Raw genomic sequence first — 23,011 nt, 5'->3', positions numbered from 1 at the left:
AATATCTGATTTTAGGTTTTAAAAGCCTCACTATGGTTGCCACATAAAGAATAAACTGTAGGGAGCAAAGGCAGAAGCAAGGAGACCAGTTAGACAGCTGCTACAATGACATAAAGGAGAGATTGACAGCTTGAACTGGAATGGTGGCAATGGAGGTGGTGAGAGGTTATTGAATTCTGCATATATTTTGAAGGCAGACTCAAAATTTGATTAGAGATTGAATTTAGGATGTAAAAAAAACTTTGTGTGGGCTTCTTATGATTTTTTTTTCATTTATTTTTATTAGTTGGAGGCTAATTACTTTACAATATTGTAGTGGTTTTTGCCATACATTGACATGAATCAGCCATGGATTTACATGTGTTCCCCATCCCGATCCCCCCCCTCCCGCCTCCCTCCCCATCCCATCCCTCTGGGTCTTCCCAGTGCACCAGCCCTGAGCACTTGTCTCATGCATCCAACCTGGGCTGGTGGTCTGTTTCACCCTTGATAGTATACTTGTTTCAATGCTATTCTCTCAGAACATCCCACCCTCGCCTTATCCCAGAGTCCCAAAGTCTGTTCTGTACATCTGTGTCTCTTTTTCTGTTTTGCATATAGGGTTATCGTTACCATCTTTTTAAAATTCCATATATATGCGTTAGTATACTGTATTGGTCTTTATCTTTCTGGCTTACTTCACTCTGTATAATGGGCTCCAGTTTCATCCATCTCATTAGAACTGATTCAAATGAATTCTTTTTAATGGCTGAGTAATATTCCATGGTGTATATGTACCACAGCTTTCTTATCCATTCGTCAGCTGATGGGCATCTAGGTTGCTTCCATGTCCTGGCAATTGTGGCTTCTTATGATTTATGGTTTTTTTTAAGAGCTACTTTAAAATATCTGGAAGAGAAACGTAAGATGATATGAATTAAACAAAAAGGAAGGGGCAAGCATAACACACAACTCCCTACTCCTAAGGTGTAGGCTGGGCATAGTGACATCTTTTCAAAGTGTACAGTATGTTAAGGATTGGAGAAAAGAGTAACTTAACAGTGGAGAAACATGACCATTAGTATTTCAACCAAGTGATCGAGGTCAATATTAATAGTCATGCTGATAATGTGTATACTTGATAGGCTATGATGAAAATGGCACTTCATCTGTATGGTCTTCTTTCTAATAACCTATAAATCCAGACTTATCTTGAGAAAAACATCAGACAAATTTCAACAGTATCTGACCTGTACTTCTCAAAACTCGAAACTAGCTAAGAGGAGCCTAAAGAGATAACTAAATGTAAATATGGTATCATGACTGGAATCATGTTAGAGAAAATGAAGACCGAGTTGAAAACTAAGAAACTGTAAATAAATTCTGGACCTTAAGTAATAATAGTGACCAATATTGGATAGGTAACTGTAACAAATGTACCATACTAAATATGAGATTTAATAACAGGGGAATCTCAGGGGTGGATAATGAGGAGAATCTGTACTATATTCTCAGATTTCCTGTTAATCTAAAACTGATCTTAAAAATAACGTCTGTTTAAAAAGAAGAAAGGGGCTGCCACACTCACCCTCTATGATGGCCCACACTCTGTCTGTGGAGTGTGTTTCTCTAAACAAATCCACTTCTTACTTATTCAAAAAAAAATTAAGTAAGGAATGGGCAAGAGGAGAAGTGAAGTATATGCTAACTTTTTGAACAACAGCAATAAATAAATGCCTTCTTTTGTGCTTAATAATAACTCAAACAGACTTCAATTAAAACATTTTTTTACCACTGGACTTCTAAGCAGGATATACATTCAATGCTATGGATAGAGTTGATATTCTTAAAACTAAATTAAAAGTAATTACTGACTTCATTTTTGAATTGGAATGATTCAGCCTCATATTTAGGACAAGTTGGAGGAGTCCAAAGGGCTTATTCCATACATATCAAAAATTTTTTGGAATATGATATAATGTAATAAGCATTGACTTTGGGGATTTGGCCCCAGTTCTGTTATTTAAACTCTTTAAGGTTAATTTTCCTTATTTGCATATTGTACATTATCATAAAAGAGTTAATTCATAGTGTGAAAATTAATTAAAAGACTACCTATATATATTAAGTGTACCAGCTGTACTAACAACCAACACTGTTAGAAAATAAGCAACACATTGCTATACATACATAAAGATTAAAGGAATGATTTTTTAAATTAATTGTTTAACAAATTAAATTTGTTAAATTAGTGAAATCAAATCTACAAATGCTCTATCAAGGATCTACTACAAATTAAGCTTTGTGCTAAATGGCATGGGGAATTGGAAGGATGTGATAAGCAAAGAACAAGGAAAGCCCAATTTTATAGGGGCGGGTAATAAGAGGTAATTGTCCAAAGCAAATATGAATTATTGTTAGATTGCAGCCTATTAAATAGACTGAATATATACCGTGCCATTCTTTGATCCTTGTTTATATAGGCTGCTGCTGCTGTTTAGTGACTAAGTCATGTCCAAGTCTTTGCAGCTGCATGAACTGTAGCCTGCCAGGCTCCTCTGTCCATGGGATTCCCCAGGTAAGAGTACTGGAGTAGGTTGCCGTTTCCTTCTCCCAGGGATCTTCCTGACCCAGGGATCTATCAAGCGTCTCCTGCTTGGCAGGCAGATTCTTTACCACTGATCCACCTGTTTTATATCATTTCAGGACACCATGGAATTGCTATGGCTATTGGCCCCTACACAGGAAAGCTACCAGTCTTATTTTTCAAATTTTAAGAGCTTTGATTTGCTTCACAGAGAATCATTTCCAGTAAGTTATACTTTTTTAAAAATGTGTTTTTTTAAGTTGTTGCACAAACGATGCTATAAAGAAAGAAAATGTAAAGTGAAAAATAAATCCAAAGTTCTACATTCTAACATATCAATTGTTTTCATTTTTCCTTATTCCCTTTCAGTCCCTGAACATATGACATGGTCTTTAAGATTAGACCTGGTAAATGTTCAGTTTTATAAACCTGATGTGCCTGCTAACAGGCTCTTCATGGGAATTAAAGAGCTATTGTTATCAACAGGAACAGGGAAGCTGGAATCAGTTACCAATTCTGCCCTTATTTACAAAACACCCAACTTTCCCTGTCTGTATTTACACTTCTGAGCTAAGCTGGACTGGCACTTTTGGAAAATGACTACAACTTTGCTTTTAAGGAACATCATATTTTTAAGGGGGATTGTTAATCTGTCAATTTATGCAAAATTCCTTTGAGATTCAAACCTCTTGGGAGAGGTAATAATAACAATTAATGTGTCAAGTCATGTTGACTCATTTTACTTATTTTTTGAAAGCTTGGAATGTTTTGGAATAAAGACTAGAAAGATCAAATAACATATTGGTAAATTCTCTGTAAATAATGGTTAAACTGACTTTTTTTTTTAAACCATCATCCTGATTTTTTCAGACAAAGAAATTGTAGGTATATGCAAACTACCTAGGCTTGCAAAGTTGTAATAGGCAAAAAACATGGTAAGACCTGCTGAAGACTGTCATTTCCCTTCACTGGTCAGCCTGCCATTCTGCAGCATGCAGACTGAGCTCAGCTGACAGTCACTCCCAGGAGGGTAAGTGTATTGTCTGTTGCCAGATTTGGCACATCAGCTTTTAGAAAATCATGTTTCTTTTAACCAGTGCTCTCAGAATATTTGATAAAAGGTACTTTGATAAAGCATTACAGCAATAACTGCAAATTTGAATAACATCGAGTCTTCATTTTAGAGCCTCCATTAAGCATCAGGCTATGTAATGGGCTAACCATCCCTCCATGGCTATGAAGGCCTGAGGGCAGAGCATATGGCCTGCCACCCACCCACCTGCCCTGTCTTTGCTCCATCACCCAAACGGATCCTAGAAACCAGTTCCTAGCTATGCTCAAGAAAGGAATTACAGGGCAGCAGTTGTCAAAGACCACTGTAGATAGAACTTGAGTGGCAGGAGCCAAGTTATATACTCTAAATCTTCCAAGAACCTTGGAGTTTTCTTAAGAGAGTAAATCACGTTGTAACAGTAACACAATTGTTATGTTGTACAGAATCATCAGACATAGTCTCTGCCTTCAAGGAGCTCTAAATCAAGTGTGTGGATACACAGTACACCACAGTGCCACAACAGAAGTAAACACGGGATGCGGTAAGTGTGGGCGCGATGGTGGGAGTGGGTGTAGAAACACAAAAGAGGGAATAACCCAGTCTTGGGAATATAGACAGAGCTTCCCAAAGGAGGTAAAATCTGAGCTGAATCCTGAAAAATGAATAGCACATCAAACAGATGTTGTCAAAAAATCAAAGTATGGAACAGATATTTAAAGGGCAAGTATGATAAATAGGACATAAATTGCGAAAAGGCCCTATTTCTTAAGACCCTTGAGAGTTCACTAGGAACACAGCTCTACTCTGGTAATAGTATGCATATACTGAATATATACTCCAAAGACTTAATGTCACTTGATAAATAAACACATATGGGTAGGAGTGAGTTTTGAGGATAGCTCTTATTTTTACGTCTTTCTGAGATCAGTCTTCACATCTGTTACAGAACCTACTTTGAATGGATTTTGTGCATATGGAACTTCTTACCTCCTAAAGGTTCAGTATTGTATAGGATGAATGCATATTTTGAAGCTATACATTCTAAGTTTGAAGTTGACTTTGCTAGCTAACTGCCTCTGTGGGTTTAAATAAAGTACTTCCACTTCCTGGCTCTTTTTCCATCTTCAAAATGACAGCACTAACTTCATTATGCAGATTTTATAAAGCAAGGCTGATATTCAGCCAACACACAACTGGTAAGATTGTGTTGGTGGTTAAAAGTTAATTATTTCCATGTGAGTTGGATATAGCTACTTCCCTGAGAACTTGGGACACCTAGGACCGCCTCATGATCCCACAACTAGGGGACTGATGCCTGGCATAGCAAATCCTGGCACAGAAATCTCAACAAATATTGTGATTGTATTAATTATTGAAAAGTTTAAATGTCATCCAAAAACTAAGTAATATAAGTGGAATGCTTAGCACATAGTGGATAGTCAATAGATATTAATCGAATGTATTTAATCTATGGACTCAATCTATAGATTTCGGTAGGGAATAACTTCTACTAGGTGATAGCCATTTATTCAATATATACTTATTGGCACATATTCTTATTGGGGGTCTGATTGTTTGTATCGAGGGGGAACTCATTGGATCTCTGCCAACTCCAATGAGTAACAGCACTGATATAAGGCTAAAGCAAAATGAATTCTTTGGGGACAAATTTAGGACTAAGGTGCTAAGAGTTAGTTAGACCTTTCACTGTGGACAAGCAGGTTAAATGTTTGAGCATCAGAGTAGCACAGTGTCTTTTATGAATGCTTGCCTCTTTGACTTGGCTCCATGGGACCACCTGGTGTGATAAACAGGTGTTTTGGAAAACCTCTACCCACAGCACTACTCACACTGAACACTCTGGTCACCAAATGTGTGTGATGTTTGGGTTGGGGGCAGGGTTCCTATACCAAGCATTCCTTGTAATCCATTAAGCTTTGTTACATAGCAAAAGATAACCAGAGTAGGCCCAAAGAGACAACAAATAATAAATTGTTTTCTGCTTAGCCTTGTTCTTTCTGGAAAACCCTTGGCAGAGATGGGTATCAAGGTTTCACTTTTTTAGTATCTTTCTTCTTTAGTTAATTTTCCTTAGTTGCCTAACACGGTTGGCAGGAGATAGGTGAGGTGCAAGATACTGAGTACTGAGCCCTTGTAGTCAAATTCTCCAGGGAGTCAAAGAGAGAAAAGTTACTACAAATTGCTATAAGTATACAATGAAGTTTTGCACCCAGACTCCTTCCTATGTGGAATCCTTAGTTCTGGTGGTCTCTATCATGAGAGCTAGAAAGATTATCTTTCTTTCTCTTTCCTAATGTGAAGGGCACAGGCCTTCATCAAAAACCAAAGAATAGCCTTCTAGACCCGCTTCCACAGATCCCATCCCTTTAACATCTTTCAACTCTGGCAATTATACCAGATGAGATAGAGAAAAGTCATGCCCAAAGGAAAAGAGGCACATTTGCTCCAATATGGCCTTTTTTTGTTCTCCTACTACCTCCTAATAATATGACCAGTCATTCTTATTTTCAGCTGACATATATCCTACACCCTCCTCCCTGGCAGGTGGAAGATTGGGAGACCTCCTCTGAGCTTGAATTGGACTTTTACCACCAGGTATTCTGCCAAGCCAGAGGGCAGCAACTATAGGCTGTGGGCACCTGTTTTGGTATAGACTTACACGATAGCAGTGGTTTTTGCATTTTTAATGGATTTTTAAAAATGAGAGAATAACATTTTGAGACAGGTGCAAATTATATGAAACTCAAATTTCAGTGTCCATAAAAAGAGTTTTTTGAAACATTATCACATTCATTTGTTTATGTACGATCTGAGGCTGCCATTTTACTATAATGGCAAAGTTGTGTAGCTGAATGGAGATGGTATGCCCCCCAAAACCTGAAATATTTATTGTCTGGCTCTTTACAGAAAAAGTTCGCAGATCCCTGTGCTAAGTACCAGGACATACCTTCAAGAGGCACAGCAGCAGCAATTGGATAACTGTCCTTCTTCTCATCAAAAAACTAAACACAGTAGGGTGGTTTGAGGTCATCTATACCAAGGCTTTCATTTCACCCTTCTCTCTATTTCCTAGTTGAAAGATGAAAAACTGAAGTTCCAAGATTAGCCAGTTTCTTAAGGTTACAGTGATTTATTGGTAGCATAGAGACTTAAACTTAGGTCTCCCTATTCTAAGTCAGATGCCCTTGCCTAGTAATCCTCCTTGAGTCCTAATATTTACTGTACTAAGTGGGAAAAGATCTTAGACAGGAATTTACTTTGTTACCTGTCACCATATGGTAACATGAAGACTTTGGACTTGGGAAATCTACCGTTCCTTTCAGCCTTGATGTTCTCTGCTTTTAAAGGAGATAACGCTGACTCTATAGCAACAACAACAAAAACATAAAGCTGAATTCCAGCTCCTGCTGCTTACTGGCCGGCTGTCTTCAGACAACTTTTGGCTTCGGTTTCATTTGCAAAATGAATATAATAGTAACATCTATGTCATTAAATCAATAAGATAGTAACTATGAGAGGGCTCAATAAACAAGGGGAAAACAAGGGACTGAAGGGAGAAGGGATTAGAGAGGCAAAGAAAGAGGGTGGGGAGAAGAAATGGAAAAGAGAAGTAGATGGGGAGAAGGGGAGGAAGTCAGAAATGGGAAAAGAAGGGGAGGAGGATTGGAAATAAATAAACAAAAAACAAAAAAAAGTGGAGGAGATGGGGGAAAAGATGAAAAGAGGCCGAAAACAGTGTGTGAGGGAAGAGGAAAAGGGTTGTACGGAGAAGGAGTATGGTGGTAGCCAGACAGAAGGCTGTGCCACCATCCTCCCCTCCTGTCTGTATCCCTGAGGGCACTCTGCCCTCAACAACTTAGTTTCACTCTTGCAGTCTGTCTTCACGCCACTACTGTCTCACTTAAACTTCTACCTGAATGATAAATTGAACACCCTGGCCTCTCAGTTCTAATAACAGGGTGTATATCTGCTTCAGTCTTCCACTCCCCTGGGCTCATCCCAGATCTCAGCAGCAGCAGAAACTCACAACCTCTGATACTTCAGCTCCACACATCCCACTCAGATCACCAGCTCGTGTGCTCAAGTTCTCTACTGCCACCATTCTTGGACATCAGTACTTCTAATATCTTGACCTCCCCCCACCCCGCCCCCCCCCCCCCCCCCCCGGCTCCCCTCCACCTCTCCACTGTTAGCCCTCACATGCCACCATTTGCTTTACTGCCTGATTTTGATTCTGCATGTGCTGTACTGGCGCAGTCGCTCAGTCATATCCAACTCTTTACGACCCCATGGACTGTAGCCTGCCAGGCTCCTCTGTCCATGGTGATTCTCCAGGTAAGAATTACTGGAGTGGGTAGCCTATCACTTCTCCAGGGGAACTTTGTGACCCAGGAATTGATCCAGGGTCTCCTGCATTGCAGGCAGATTCTTCACCATCTGAGCTACCAGGATAGTCCTTGATTCTGCATAAACCATCACATTCTCTTGCAAACACTCCCTTAGACTTCTCTCTCTCTATTTTACTTGCCTGGCAAAACCCCAATTCTGGATTAGCGCAACTGTTTCCCTGCCCTTCTCTCTGCCTGTACCTGAATAGTCTAATATCTTTAATGATCTTAAATCCATGATCTCAAAAACCAATGAGTCAACTCTTCACATGAGGTGGCCAAAGTATTGGAGTTTGGTTGGATCTCCTTGCAGTCCAAGGGACTCTCAAGAGTCTTCTCCAACACCACAGTTCAAAAATATCAATTCTTCTGCACTTAGCTTTCTTCACAGTCCAACTCTCACATCCATGACCACTGGAAAAACCATAGCCTTGACTAGATGGACCTTTGTTGGCAAAGTAATTTCTCTGCTTTTTAATATGCTATCTAGGTTGGTCATAACTTTCCTTCCAAGGAGTAAGCGTCTTTTAATTTCATGGCTACCGTATTAGACAGCATGGCTCCTATCACCCATCCTAAATAAACTTTGTCTTGACCCTTATTTTATCTATTATTTTCATTTACTCATCTCCTATCCACTCCATTTTCAGTCAAGCTTCAAATTAGATATCATGTATGATTTGCTTTGGGCAAACTCTTTGTAAGTCTCCCTGTTGCCAAATGCAGTTTTATCTGTTCTTATTTGTGTTTAACACAATGTTGACTACTACACCACCACAATCCCACCCCAAACACTCTCTTTGCTGGAATAACGTATTCTCCTGGTTTTCCTCTTACCTTTCTTGGCTCTGCCTTCTTGGGTTCCTCCTCCTCCCTCCAACATTTAAAGGTCTATTCACTAAGACTCATTGATGGAACTCTTCTCGAAAATTTTTCCTAATGCAAGGGGCAGGGAAATGGAGTTATAGTTAGAAGGACTTCCCACTGCAATTAGAATATAATCCAAACTCCTTTCCTTAACCAAAGGGTCTGACTGACCTGTCATCACCCAAACTCTTCCACCTTTCATTCCCTCCCTCGTTTCACACAGCACTGATCTTATGGGCCTTTGAACTGCTCTCACAGATGAAAGTCTTGGGGTTTTGCAAAAACTTGCCTGTTTCCTCTTTGTGGGACACTCTATCTCAGTGTTTGCCTAGCTTTGCTCTTTCCTATCCTTACGTCTTGGCTTGTATATCATCTCTTCAGAAGTCTGACTACCACAGCCAAATTACATTCATCTCTTGTTATTCCTCCGTTTGGTTCCTTCAGAGTCAATATTGCTATTTGCATTTATCTATTCGTGTTGATTCGTTCAGGACGGCTGCCTACCCTGTGAAATTTAAACTTGCGAGCAGATACAATGGCTTGTGCTCTCCCGTAGGCCATGTCCCACGCGCCAGCACAGACCCTGCACCAGCTGGCTCACCACCCGCGGACGGAACGAATGAATGAGCCCTCGGAGGGGCGGGGAGGACTCGGGCTCGGCCAACGAAAGAGCAGCGGAAGCCCCGCCCCTTCCGGCCGCACGGCGGACGCCTCGGCAGCCACGGCGGCGGGGCCGCGGCGGGCGCCGGCTCGGCCCGCCCCCTTCTCCGCGCCCCGCCCCGCGCCAACGCCGGCCCGGCTGCTGTCAGCTCTCAGCGTCCGAGCCAGCCGCGGTGCATGCTTAGCCGCTGCGGCCGCCGGCTGCTGCACGTCCTAGGCCTTAGCTTTCCGCTGCTGACCGGCCGGCCACTTTTCCTCTTCCCGCATCGCTTCATGAAGCCGCAGGTCGTGTTCGTTCTCGGCGGTCCCGGCGCCGGCAAGGGGACCCAGTGCGCCCGCATCGTTGAGGTGAGGCCCGGGCAGCCGGCAGGCTCCCTGGGCTTGACCGGACACCAGGCTGGCCCGTCCCGCCGCGCGCGGCTGTCCGCCCCCTCCCCTCCCCCCCCGCTCCCAGAACCGCGGACTACGAGTCCCGGCGGCCGATGCACCGCGGACTTGGCGGTGGTCGAGGGTCGGCCGGCGCGCTGCATGTCGGGACTGGTAGTCCACGTCCGCCCGCCCTGGGGGCGCCTAGAAAGGAAGGGAATCGCTTGGGGTTACTTTGTTTCTGCACCCCTTTTCCCTTACATTTTGGGGTCCAAGTTCGTCTCGAGAGTGGGCTGGGAGAGGGATCCCGGGAATGTCCGCTTCCATGGACCCCGAGCGCGTAGAAGGTCAGTGTACCACAGGTTGTGGGGCGGGTGGAGGCGGCAGCTGCGTCGATTTGGGTTAGAGGCCGGGGTGTGCCCACAACTGCCTCCAGGAGAGACCGGTTTTTTCAGCCCTCCCCTTCCCGAAGGGGAACTCTAAACGGGTAACTAAACTGGTCTTTACTCTAGAAAGAAGCCCCGGGCGACAGTGCTTTAGGTGTTCTGGGATCTGCTGATTGCTCTTTCTGAACCCGTCCTGGATAGTACCAGCCCTAAGGCCCAACCAGCTTTCGTGAGGTTGGAAAAGCGTGGAGTATGAGATGAAACTTCAACCTCTGGCCCGGCTGCCAACTCACGCCTAGTCCGTGGCCAGGTCACTTCCTCTCTCCGAGTCTCCGTTGTCCCCACTAGAATAGTTGAGGCTGTGCACACAGATTTAAACTCAGTATGAAATGCCTCCCAACTCTAAAATGGTGTTATTCTCCCCCTCCTCCCCAAAGTGTGATAAGGTTACCGGTTCAATTCCGTTAACAATTTTCGAATAGATACTTGATTAGCTGCAGTATGGGTGAAAGACTTATTGGAGAATCTGGGGAATGTTTGGGAGAGGAGGAAGACAAGAGATATCTAGAAACAGAAGAGGGGACCAGTCGTGCTGTAAAACACCAGAGAATTCTTGTGAAACTCCATGACCAGAAAGATTTTCACCCAGAACTTCTAAAATTATTCCCTCCTCTGTTCCAGGATATGGCTTTTATTCAGTTCGGTTCAGTTGCTCGGTCGTGTCCGACTCTTTGCGACCCCATGGACTGCAGCACACGGGGCTTCCCTGTCCATCAGCAACTCCCAGAGCTTGCTCAAACTCATGGCTTTTAATAGCTTTGGGATTTTACTCCTCTCTCAGGTTCATGCAACCCACTCCTGTAGTATATTTTATTCTCTGAAGAGCATCCAGAAATATGGTAACATAAATATCTTCATTATGTGTTTTATAGCTGTATTGATAATTCTTGATCAGTTGTAGGTATATAAGTGGAACTAAATCAACCAAGAAATAGATAAAAATTTTTTCTACTTGTTTTTGTTGTTTTTTCACTTTTTAAAAGACATGACAGTTGATTTCAAGTTTTTGTTGTATGTATGAAATAACTCACATGTAAATGGCATGATAAGGGAAGGAGAAAAGACTTTATTTTTGTTTGTTTTTGTTTTAATTTTTACTGGAGTATAGTTGATTTACAGTGTTGTGACAGTTTCAGGTGTAGAGCAAAGTGAATCAGTTTTACATGAAGGACTGATGCTGAAGCTGAAACTCCAGTATTTTGGCCACCTGATATGAAGAACCGACTCATTGGAAAATACCCTGATGCTGGGAAAGATTGAAGGCAGGAGGAGAAGCGGATGACAGAGGATGAGATGGTTGGACGGCATCACCAACTCGATGGACATGAGTTTGAGTAGGCTTCGAGAGTTGATGATGGACAGGGAAGCCTGGCGTGCTGCAGTCCATGAGGTCGCAAGGAGTCGGACACGACTGAGCAACTGAACTGATATATATATCCACCTATTTAAAGATTCTTTTCCCATACAGGTCATCACAGAGCATTGAGTAGAGTTTCCTGTGGTATACAGTAGGTCCCTGTTGGTTATCTGTTCTATATATGGTAATGTATAGCTTAGTTGCTCAGTCCTGTCCAACTCTTTGGGACCCATGGACTGTAGCCCACCAGGCTCCTCTGTCCCTGGGGATTTCTCCAGGCAAGAATACTGGAGTGGGTCTCCATGCCCTCCTCCAGGGGATCTTCCCGACCCAGGTCTCCCACATTGTAGGCTGATTCTTTACTGTGTGAGCCACCACGGAAGCCCAAGAATACTGGGATGTACGGTAGCCTGTCCTTCCCTTCTCTAGGGAATCTTCCCGAACCAGGAATTGAACCAGGGCCTTCTGCATTGTAAGTGGAGCTGAGCTACCAGGGAAGCATCCTATACACAGTAGTGTGTGTATGTCAATCCTAATATCTCAATTTATCCCTCCCTCATTCCCTTCCCCATTGGTAAGTTTGTTTTCTGTATCTATGACTCTGTTTTGTACCAAATTTTTTAGATTCCACATGAAAGTGATATCATGTGATTCTTGTTTTTCTCTGACTTCACTCAGTATGAGTCTCTAGGTCCATCCATGTTGTGGCAAATGGCCCTATTTCGTTCTTTATTATGGTGGAGTAATACTGCATTGTATATATGTATCGCATCTTCTTTATCCATTCCTCTGTCTGTGAATGGTTAGGTTACTTCCATATCCTGGTGATTGTAAATAGTGCTGCAATGAACGGTTGAGGTGCATGTGTTTCTGAATCATGGTTCTCTCCGGATATGCCCAGGAGTGGGATTGCTGGATCATATGGGAGCTTTATTTTTAGTTTTTTAAGGAACTTCCATCCTGTTCTCCATACTGGCTGTACCAGATTACATTTCACCAACAATGAAGGAGGATTCCCTTTTCTCCACACCATCTCCAGTGTTTATTGTTTGTAGATTTATTGATGATGGCCATTCTGACTGGTGTGAGGTGATACCTCATTGTAGCTTTGATTTACATTTCTCTAATAATTTGTGATGATGTAGTGATGCCTTTTAGCCATCTGATGTTTTCTTTGGAGAAATGTCTGTTTAGATCTTCTACCCATTTTTTGATTGGAAGTTTTGGATTTTTTTATATTGAGCAGCATGATCTATTTGTATAGTTAGGAGATTAATCCCTTGTTACTTCATTTGCAAATATTTTCTCAAATTCTAAGGAGCCATTTACTAGAATCAAACAAATGTAGGTTCAGACCATAACCCTAACTATTCCATTTACTATCACTTTAGTCCCAGAGAAATTGTTACTTTTAGCTTGGTTCCTCTGTAAAAAGGGAGAAATAATACCTATCTGGTATGGCATTTGTGAATATAAAATGAGATAAAATATCTGATATACATAGATGTAAATAATTTTTTCCCTCTATTTTAGAGTTCCTGTTCTTAATTTATGAGATTGGTTATTTTTACTTCGAAGTACACTGTAGTATTACTTTTTTTTGGTAGTGTTTCTTTTAAAAATTGGTTTATGACTGATATATTTGAAAGTATTTAAGTATTTTGTTTCTGACTCATGATGTGACTTTAAGTGTCCACACCCAAACTAATGATACCCATATTACTCCACTGGATTAAACATTATCTCTACATTCTGTAACTAGTATTTATTCTTTACTCTGTTCAGTAATGGCTGACAAGATTTCAAACCTGTTAAGAATTATAAGATTTCCATGATGAAATATGTTCTGTAATATATTATCATGTTCTTTAAAATTTCAACAATTATATGAACTTAAACTCTTTTAAACTGTTACCTTTTATTCCAAACAGTTTATAATTCAGTTATTGCTGTCTTCTAGCAGATTAAACAATGGAATGTCTATGGTCAGTCAAGTCAGAGGTTTTCGTTTTTGTTTTTTCTTTTGTGAGTCTCTTGCATTTTGACTCAATGCTTTATTATACAGGTAAATGTAAGCTGAATCCCAAACGATGTAATTTTTGGAATTAATTATTTTTCTGTAGGGAAAAAGTTATGTAATAAAGGTTGAAGTCCCCAACTATCATGCCATTACTAATTCAGCTCACAGGGTACCTGAAATGTGGCTGAAATAGAATTATTCCATTGGGAAAATTAAGTTAATTTCCAACTGAGGCCACCAGAAGTACTTCTTTGGGCCCTGGCCACAGAACCTGAAACTGTTTGGCTCTCTAATGTCCTGGGACTTTGGAATTGTGATTGTGTCACAGAGGGAAACTGTTGCTTGTTAGTTGTTGTTTTGTTTTTCTGGCTGTGAATTCTACCTCTGCTTCTTGCTCTCCTAGACCTTGAGGAAGAAAAGGTAAATCTGATACAATATCTTCTGAAAGTGTTGTGAACTGGGAAGGAGAGTTTGGAAGGAGGCTTTGAGGTTGAATCTTGCCCATTTATTTGAACTGATCTTTTTCAGTTTTATTTTATAATTTTTAAGTCTGTTTTCTCATCCTCATTTTGTTTATAAAGATTAACCATTTCCTAAATCAGTGCAATCAAGACTCAGGTTCTCAGAGTGGAGTTATTATTATTGTGACTAAAGGGGACAACAGAGGATGAGATTCTTGGATAGCATCACCGACTCAATGGACATGAGTTTGAGCAAACTCTGGAAGATGGTGAAGCACAGGGAAGCCTGGTGTGTGGCAGTCTATGGGGTCACAAAGAGTGGGACATGACTTAAACACTCAACAACAACAACAACAAAAATCTGATGTTAGGATACCATGTCATTTTTTAATTTTTTAAATTAAGCTTTGTATTGTTTTGGCCCAAGTAAAATCATGATACCATAACCTAAACTTGTCCGAAAACAGTAACCACAATTTTGCATCTGTTAGCTGAGATGTTTAAATCTACTCTCTTTTAAAGATGGTGAACATTTTGGTTACATGAACAAATTATGCTAAAGCTTATATTCTTGCCAAATTCCTTTTTGAAGTACCCCAAAAGCATTTTTATCATCTTCTGTGTTATAATTTCCTCCAGGACATATATGAATAGTTTATATTTTGTATTCTACATGCTGATCAGTTCAGTCGCTCTGTCGTGTCTGACTTTTTGTGACCCCATGGACTGCCCCACGCCAGGCCTCCTTGTCCATCAGCAACTCTCAGAGTTTACTCAAACTCATGTCCATTGAGTCGGTGATGCCATCCAACCATCTCATCCTCTGTCGTCCCCTTCTCCTCCTGCCTTCAGTCTTTCTCAGCATCAGGGTCTCTTCCAGTGAGTCAGTTCCCTACATCAGGTGGCCAAAGTATTGGAGCTTCAGCTTCAACATCAGTCCTGTCAATGAATATTCAAGGTTGATTTCCAGGATTGACTGGCTTAATCTCCTTGCAGTCCAAGGGACTCTCAAGAGTCTTTTTCCAACACCACAGTTCAAAAGCATCAATTCTTTGGCGCTCAACTTTCCTTATGGCCCAACATCTCACATCCATACTTGACTACTGGAAAAACCATAGCTTTGACTATATGGACTTTTGTTGGCAAAGTAATGTGTCTGCTTTTTAATATGCTGTCTAGGTTTGTCATAGCTTTTCTTCCAAGGAGCAAGTGTCTTTTAATTTCAAGGCTGCAGTCACCATCTGCAGTGATTTTGGAGCCCAAGAAAATAAAGTCAGTCACTGTTTCCATTGTTTCCTGCTGTACTTAGAAAATTTTGGGTGATACTGAGTTTAAGTATGCATTATAGAAATCAGAAACTCTATTTTATTTTTTTGTCTCTAGTGTCGAACATTGTGCCTGGTACAGAGTAGGTGCTTAGTAAGTGTTCTTTGAATGAACAGTTATACAGCACAGCAGTTTGTCTTGAGGATGTAAAAAAATTTAAAATTCTGTCCCCAGGGGGCGCCCAAGTAGCAGTGCTTCCAATTTCAGGACCATAAATGTTTGATTGAAACCTCTCTCTTTCTCTGATTTCTCATGTAACACTACAGTTTACTCTCAGTGAGTAAATGGTATAGTTGTAAAAATCTGATGAGCCTTCTGAAATTTTCAAACTCCTGATTACAAATCCCCAAAGGGAACTATCACTCATTAAAGAAACTGGGAAGATCCACTGGACGACAAGACTTTAAGTTGGTTTAAAGTAAAGTAAAGTTTAAATCATCTCTAAAAAGAGAGTCCATAGAATCCTCAACTCTCCCAGAGCACTGTCATCTCATTCAAGGTAACGGTAATGTGGAGTTTTTGTTGTCCTTTAGAATTTGGAGGAGGGAGAGTATGTTCAGATTATTTACTGTTCTTACTTTTGAAAACTTTATTTTTTTTCTTTCCGTTTTAAGTTACAATTGTAATACATAGTTGTTGGTGACTCTAACCCTGAGGTCACCAGTATTAACTGTCTGGTATTAACTCTTTCTCAGTATTTTTACAAATAAATGTGCATATGTATACCTTTTTTTACCTCCAAGTGGGATTATTCTATTTTTTATGGAATGTATCATGGCTCCCCTCTTAGGTCTCTACGCATAGACTTAACTCATTTTTATCAGTAGCTACAGAACAGTCCATAATATGGATGTTACCATATCATAGTTGTACCATTCCCTCCCCCCATTTCTAGATATTTAGCATACTTTTCAGGAATTATTTTGCTGTTGCAAACAGTGCTTCAGTAAACGTCCTTGTAAATATAATATTGCATATGGATGCTTTTATTTTTGCAAGCAAGATTTCTAAAAGTAGGAGTGCTAAGTCGGAAGATAAATGCATTTTTAATTTTAATTGATAATAGTTTGATTATTTTTCAAAAACATTATACTTAATTACATTTTACAGTGTTTTTTTTTTTTTTACTAGCACTGGGTAGTTATCAGTCATTTGAATTTTTGCACATTTGTTAATCTCCTCCTCAGAGTTTTCCTGAATAACTCATTTTTCCCGAAGTCCATTAAGGGGAAAGGCATAATTAGACTTAAAAAAAATTTCCCTGTACTTGTCATTTATTCAGAAAACAGTCTTTGAGAGCTGGGCACTATGATAGTTGCTAAGGTGAATAAGGCATGGACCCTGCTGTCAAAAGTTTACAATGAGTTGGGAGATATGGAAGTTAAACAGTGACTACTACAGGAAAAGAGTAGTAAATCCTATGATGGAAATAAACGAAATAGACCGTTTAGATAAGGGACATTTAAATTACAGCTCGTTTGGTCAGGGAAAGCTTCCTGGGGGGCAGTGAATATGTATGAGCTGACTTTTGAAGGACAGTAGGAAAGAAGCAGCCAGGAGATGTGTTGTAGTGGAGAACACTTAAAGCAGAGTTACCCTTGCACAGAGGAGTTGGAGCTTTCAATTCTGAGAAAAGCCTCAGGGGAGAGAGTAAAGTGATGCAAGTGAGACTGACCCAGAAGACGCTTCCTAAACACAAACTATTTGCTCTGTGTTGGGAGATACTAACCTCTGCTGCTCTTAATTTAGAGTGAAGATAGACACGTACTCAATATAATTTCATGAGAAAAGATATGAAAGATTTTTGCAAATATTAAAGCTTAACAAATTGTTTTAAAATTGTTTCTTGGGAGTTCCCTGATGACCTAGTGGTTAGGATTCTGGACTTTTCACTTCTGTAGCCCGGGTTCAGCCTCTGGCCAAGGAACTGAGATCCCTCAAGCCATGCAGAGTGGCCAGAAACAAATGAAAAACTATTTAAGTTTTGCCTCCCTAACTAGGTAGTAACGTCTTCAAGGATAGGGACCCCGTCTTTTGCTGTTGCTCATTCTACTGCATGGTGTTTGAAAAGCCTACTTGTTCTTCAGTTCTTAGCGTAATACGAAGATTCCCAAACATTCACAGTTCATAGAGTCCTTCGTGTCTCCGTACTTTTTTTCACACACACCTTAGTTCAAAGTAAATATACTCATTAAGTAATTATATTTATTTATTAATTATATGTATCCAGTAATTAGAGCCAAACAATGCTTAAGTATTTTCTAACAATCTAGTAGCTGTTTAAAGAAGAAGTACATAAACTAAAAGAAAAAGTAGCAGCTTTATTTCATCCTCATGTAACCCAGTCACTTACTAATGGGATGTAAATGCCTGTTAGGTACTGCCCAGTTTCTCATACCTTGGAATCAGATTGGCCACTTCCATCCTCATTTCCTTTTCCACTTTAATTTTCGTGTGGTACTTATTTTTATAACAGCGACTGCCCACCAGAAAGTCAGCATCACAAAGATGTGTCTTCAAAAAGAGTGTGCATGATCTAAAGTTGAAATTGTGAGCTACCCTGAGCTAATAGTTCACATGATATCTAATAGATGTTCAGTATTGCTCTATTCCCCTTAAAAACGTAAATCTAGGGCACTCTTGTGAATTCGCTACAGTGCTCCAGGGCACTTTGGCATACAGTTTGGGAAGCATGAGCTAAAAATGACTTCCTCAGTGAACTGGCCCTCACATTTTTAGACTAGGTCAGATTTCTCAATTATGTGCTCTTATCAGTTGTAATTCTTTTGTCCTTTATGATAGTTACCAGTTTTTAATTGTGTTGTCCTTTATAACATTTATCAGTTTGCAGACCACCTTTAATTTTATGATTATTAGATTGTCTCCTCCTTTAGAACATAAGCTCCATAAGGGTGAGAGCCTTAAGATTTCTAAATTTACTCTCACATCTTTAGCGTATAGTACAATGTCTGGCATAAATTGATGCTCAATAAACATCTGTTAAGTAGATTTTGAAGCTAGTCATAAAAGATTTCTGCCATTTTGTGAGTTATTTAAATTTTTGACTCTTTGGTTTTCTCCTCTGAACATTTGTGATACTAGTCTACTCTATAGGGTGATTATGAGGGTTAACCAAGAGAATCCATGTAGTAAAATGTCTGGCACTGTGCCTACTTTGTATTAGTCACTTCTCATAACATGGGTATCTCTCTTTTTTCCTATTCTGTGCTTGCCTGTTCATAGTCATTGAGGGAAATGTCTTGAGCAATGTAAGTAGTTACACTTTGGTTGGCATTCTTAGTTGTTAGACTGAAGAAAAATGGATTTGAAAGGACATGAACAAATGTCAAACTGTCATAGGCAGTATGTAGAGTTTAGACTCGAGAGTTAGACTGTCTAGATATGAATCTTTATCATAACGCATGTCATGTGTGAGATCTTAACAAAGGTTTAGTTTCCGTGCCTCAATTTCCTCATCTGTAAAATGGGAAGAATAATAATATATACTGTCTACCTCAGAATGGTGTTGTGAGGAGTATATGAGCTAATGTTTATAAAGTACTTAGAGCAGTGCCTGGTACATGGTAAGTCATTTATAAATATGTTTATTATTATCATCATCATTTTACTTTTACTGTGTTAATTTAACCTGCTCTTCTGCCACCCCTACTACCTCAACCTTCTTTTGAGTTGCTTAAAATTTTTTCCCTCATGATTTATTCCTTCCTACTTTGGAAGCTATACAGTCTCTTTTTAGTAGAGATTTTAAGCACACTAGAAATTTTAAGCACACATATTATGTAACTTAAGTCTAATACTAATATTTTTACTCTTCTCTAAACGATATACCTTAGGACACTTGACTCTATTTTCTATCTTATTCTGTTTTCTTTTTTTTTTAGGATTTTAATTCTATGTTGACTTTTTTTTTTTAATCCCTACAAATGACCTGTTAATGTTTTATAACAAATTTTTGTTTGGAATAATATGCATAATTATAATAATAAATCATTATAATAATAAAAAATACATACCACTTTCTTTATTAACCATTTATTTTTGCACCTCAGATCTTCTCTCTCAGATCATTTTATTTCTTGAAGTATATCCTTTAGAAGTTTCTTTAATCAGTATAGGCTTGTGGTTAGGAAATTTTGCTGTTTTCTCTGCATGGTGGTTTCTTTTTTCCTAGGTCAGGCACCACGGGTATCATGGTTCAGAGGTCCTGACTTTATGTGGAGCTCATTGATCTGACCTCCAATCCTACTTAGGCCTCAGTCTTTGTGTCTTCTCCCTTCTTTGTGGCCTGTTAAATCCTAGGCTCCAGCCACTTGTGATTTGGGGATGGGGACATCTCCAGGGCAGCCACAAATCCAGCACTCTCTCATTCGTCTGGTCTTGTGGTTTCTTGATTTGTATGCAGTTGAATTAGTCTTTTAATTTTTGGCCAGCTCAGTCATGCTTCGAAAGGTAATAATAATAAAATTATATATTAATTACTACATGAGTGTGCTGTGCTCAGAGGGATTTTGAATGAATATTCCAGCCCCATCAAAATTAGACACCTCTGCCTAAGTCGGCCCTAGCTCAGAATACCTCTTTAGTTCTGGTTCTTCCCCATATCGTTACTCCCACTGAAATCTACTTCATTTACATCCTTCTGTTTTTAGTGAGGGTAGTCAATTAAACACCACATTCTAGTTAAGATGCTAATAGAAGACTGCAATCTGAAAGCTCTCCGAAAGTCACATAGGAGTACAGTATTTCTTTTTTTTTAGGATTATAGTATGTTTAACGGTGTCCTCAATTGAAATTCAGAGCATTTCAGAGAAACCTCTCTTGTAGTGAGACTTTTGGACCAGATAAGAGAGAAAGGGTGGAAGCAGGGGATGTTGTTCAGTCTCTAGGTCATGTCCTACTCTTTGCAACCCTATGGACTGCAGCACACCAGTCTTCCCTGTCCTTCACTATCTCCCCGAGTTTGCTCAAACTCACGTCCATTGAGTCAGTGATGTCATCCAGCCATCTCATCCTCTGTCACCCCCTTCTCCTCTTGCCCTCAGTCTTTCCCAGCATCAGGGTCTTTTCCAATGAGTTGGCACTTCGCATCAGGTGGCCAGAGTATTAGAGCTTCAGCTTCGGCATCAGTCCTTCCAATGAATATTCAGGGTCTATTTCCTTTAAGATTTACTGGTTTGATATTCTTGAAGTCCAACGGACTCTCAGGAGTCTTCTCCAATACCGCAGTTTGAAAGCATCATTTCTTCAGCGTTCAGCCTTCCTTATGGTCCAACTCCTACATCCTTACATGACTACTGGAAAAACCATAGCAGAGGGCAGGGGATAACTGTCTTATTCTTTGTGTCATGTTAACTAGATCACACTGACTCTTCTTAGCTTTAAAGGTAGTACTTTTAGCCCAGTTACCATATGAAAATGTATTTACTCTAACATTTCAGTTAAATTAAGAACATATTTACAGACTAAACATGTGATAAGAGCATTTAGGATTTAATAGAGAACAGGTGTTACTGGACATACTGTTTGCTGACAGTTTTCTGCTGCTTGTTGAACTTTGGTAAAGGAAGAAGCCCCAGTTACTATGTTCCATTCTCAGAAACTTTGAGGGACTGGGTCCCAAAAAAACACAGGGTTCCATGCTTGGTTTCCATCAGCCATCTCCAGAAGACCAGTAAGTCGTTTCTGTTCATCATTAGGGTATACTCTATACCAACAAGCAATTAAATATGCTCAGTTTGGGACTTCACAAAAAGATGCCTTCCTTGCCCACCTTTTGTTTGGAACTTCCATGATGTATTAGTCATTGGTGTTTGTAACTGGAAAGTTCTGTGTATTTAATTTGGCTTATAGGACTTACCATTGTAATTAAGCATAGTTTAGGTAGATACTGATAATAACATGAATTTGTTCCTCTTGGTGTCTACTGGTAGTAAAGAGACAGCCCAGATATTTTATTATGTAATTGGGAATTGACTTGATGGCTAGTTTAGTTTTTTATTTTTAAAATAATTTTCATTTATTTATTTTTGGCGATGCTGGGTCTTCATTGCTTTGCATGTACTTTCTCTAGTTGTGGTGAGTGGGGGCTACTCTTCGTTGTGGAGCGCTGGCTCTAGGCATGGGTTTCAGTAGCTGCAGCTCCTGGGCTCTGGAGCAAGGCTCAGTAGTTGTGGAGAACAGGCTCAGTTGCTCCATAGCATGTGAAGTCTTCCTGGACCAGGGACCCAACCCATGTCCCCTGCATTGGTAGGCAGGTTCTTAGCTACTGTGTTACTAGGGAAGTCCTAATTTATTTAGATTTTTTAATTGGAAATTTTTATTTGCTACTTATTGAATGATTATTGGATGAGGTAAGTGGAAATGGTGTCAAGAGTGGGAAAAGGCAAGAATGAAGCAAATGAAGCAGGGATGGTGAGAGTCTGGCTGAGTGGTGGGTCAGATATGCCTGACTCTGTGTGTGGATAAAGTTCCAGATCTCATCTACCTGCTAGGATACAACAAAATGGTAAAGTGCATCAACTTGAAGTCTCCGTTTTAATTTCCACTAGCAGATTCTGACATGCCAAGGCCACAGTAGCTTGACAGCAAGATTGTCTCCTTGTCTGTCACCTGGGAATTACCTCAGAGGTCCACTGTGGAATAATAGTCTCTGAAAGTCACGAGACCTAGGTTCAAGTGCCAGTTTCCGCTAATTAGCAAGTCAGCTTATCTCAGTTTCCCCTTTTATAAAACGAGGGGTTTGAAAGTAGATGGTCTGGACAGCCCTAAAACGGATCTGTATACTGAGACTTCAATGTTAGTAATCCTGTAATCCTATGTAGTCACATTCAGGAGGTATATTATGCAGTCACTATGAATAGGTATATATTCTTTGCCATTGTATGCTATATGAATGGGAGCACCAAGGAATTGTACATAATAAATTCGCACGGAATTTCATATTTACATAGAACTTCAGAGTGGTAACAAAGTATGTGTAAAGGAGGGAAAAGGAATAACGTTTTGAAATGGAACAATTGTGTATGTATGAATTTTTTTTTATTAAAAATATTTAAGAAATGGGATGTTGAGCCAACTTTCTTACAATATAGCATAGTATTAGAAAGAATGTAGACTTTGGAATCAGATGTTGGCTCAAATCTCAGTCTGCCACTTATTGTTAACTTTTCTGATTCTGTGTCTTCATTTGTAAAGTGATGATGATGATAATAATGCCAGCTTCACTGGATTGTTATAAAGGTGAAATACCATAATGCTTCTACCATGTTCAGCACAGTACATGGCCCTCAGTAAAATGTGTAAAGAGTAACATTATTTTAGAAAAGGTCTATGGTTAAGAGATCAAAGAGTAGTTTAGATTAAAGTAGTTTGAGGAAGCATTGTATTCCCATTGTTTACTATGGCATAAGGAAATGATTGCCCACACTAGTCAGTTTACAGGTTTTTAAAAACTCAAGG

At 39.9% G+C, this 23,011-nt stretch overlaps 1 protein-coding gene and 1 long non-coding RNA gene across 4 annotated transcripts in view; one reads left to right on the top strand and one right to left on the bottom strand.

The window, feature by feature from the left end:
* Positions 1-543: 543 nt before the first annotated feature.
* Positions 544-10,256, bottom strand: LOC133041390 (uncharacterized). 2 transcript variants are annotated; one of them, XR_009689234.1, is made up of 3 exons: positions 10,184-10,256; positions 8,867-8,965; positions 544-888 (listed from the first exon to the last, which is right to left on the bottom strand). It is a non-coding gene; the product is annotated as an uncharacterized LOC133041390 (long non-coding RNA). The 2 variants fall into 2 exon arrangements; XR_009689235.1 differs by lacking the exon at positions 10,184-10,256 and adding an exon at positions 9,401-9,506.
* CMPK1 (cytidine/uridine monophosphate kinase 1) overlaps positions 9,660-23,011 on the top strand; it is a 34,521-nt gene continuing 21,169 nt past the window's right edge. Inside the window, exon 1 of one of the 2 annotated variants that reach the window (XM_061121970.1) lies at positions 9,660-9,904. In XM_061121970.1, the coding sequence (XP_060977953.1) occupies positions 9,734-9,904 (171 nt within the window). In that variant the 5' untranslated portion in view covers positions 9,660-9,733. The remainder of the gene's footprint in view (positions 9,905-23,011) is intronic. The other variant, XM_061121969.1, reaches the window with a different exon arrangement.

This window comes from Dama dama, chromosome 20 (genome assembly GCF_033118175.1).
Source record: "Dama dama isolate Ldn47 chromosome 20, ASM3311817v1, whole genome shotgun sequence".
Classification (NCBI taxonomy): Eukaryota; Metazoa; Chordata; class Mammalia; order Artiodactyla; family Cervidae; genus Dama; species Dama dama.
This window is presented reverse-complemented; position numbering and strand designations above follow the sequence as displayed.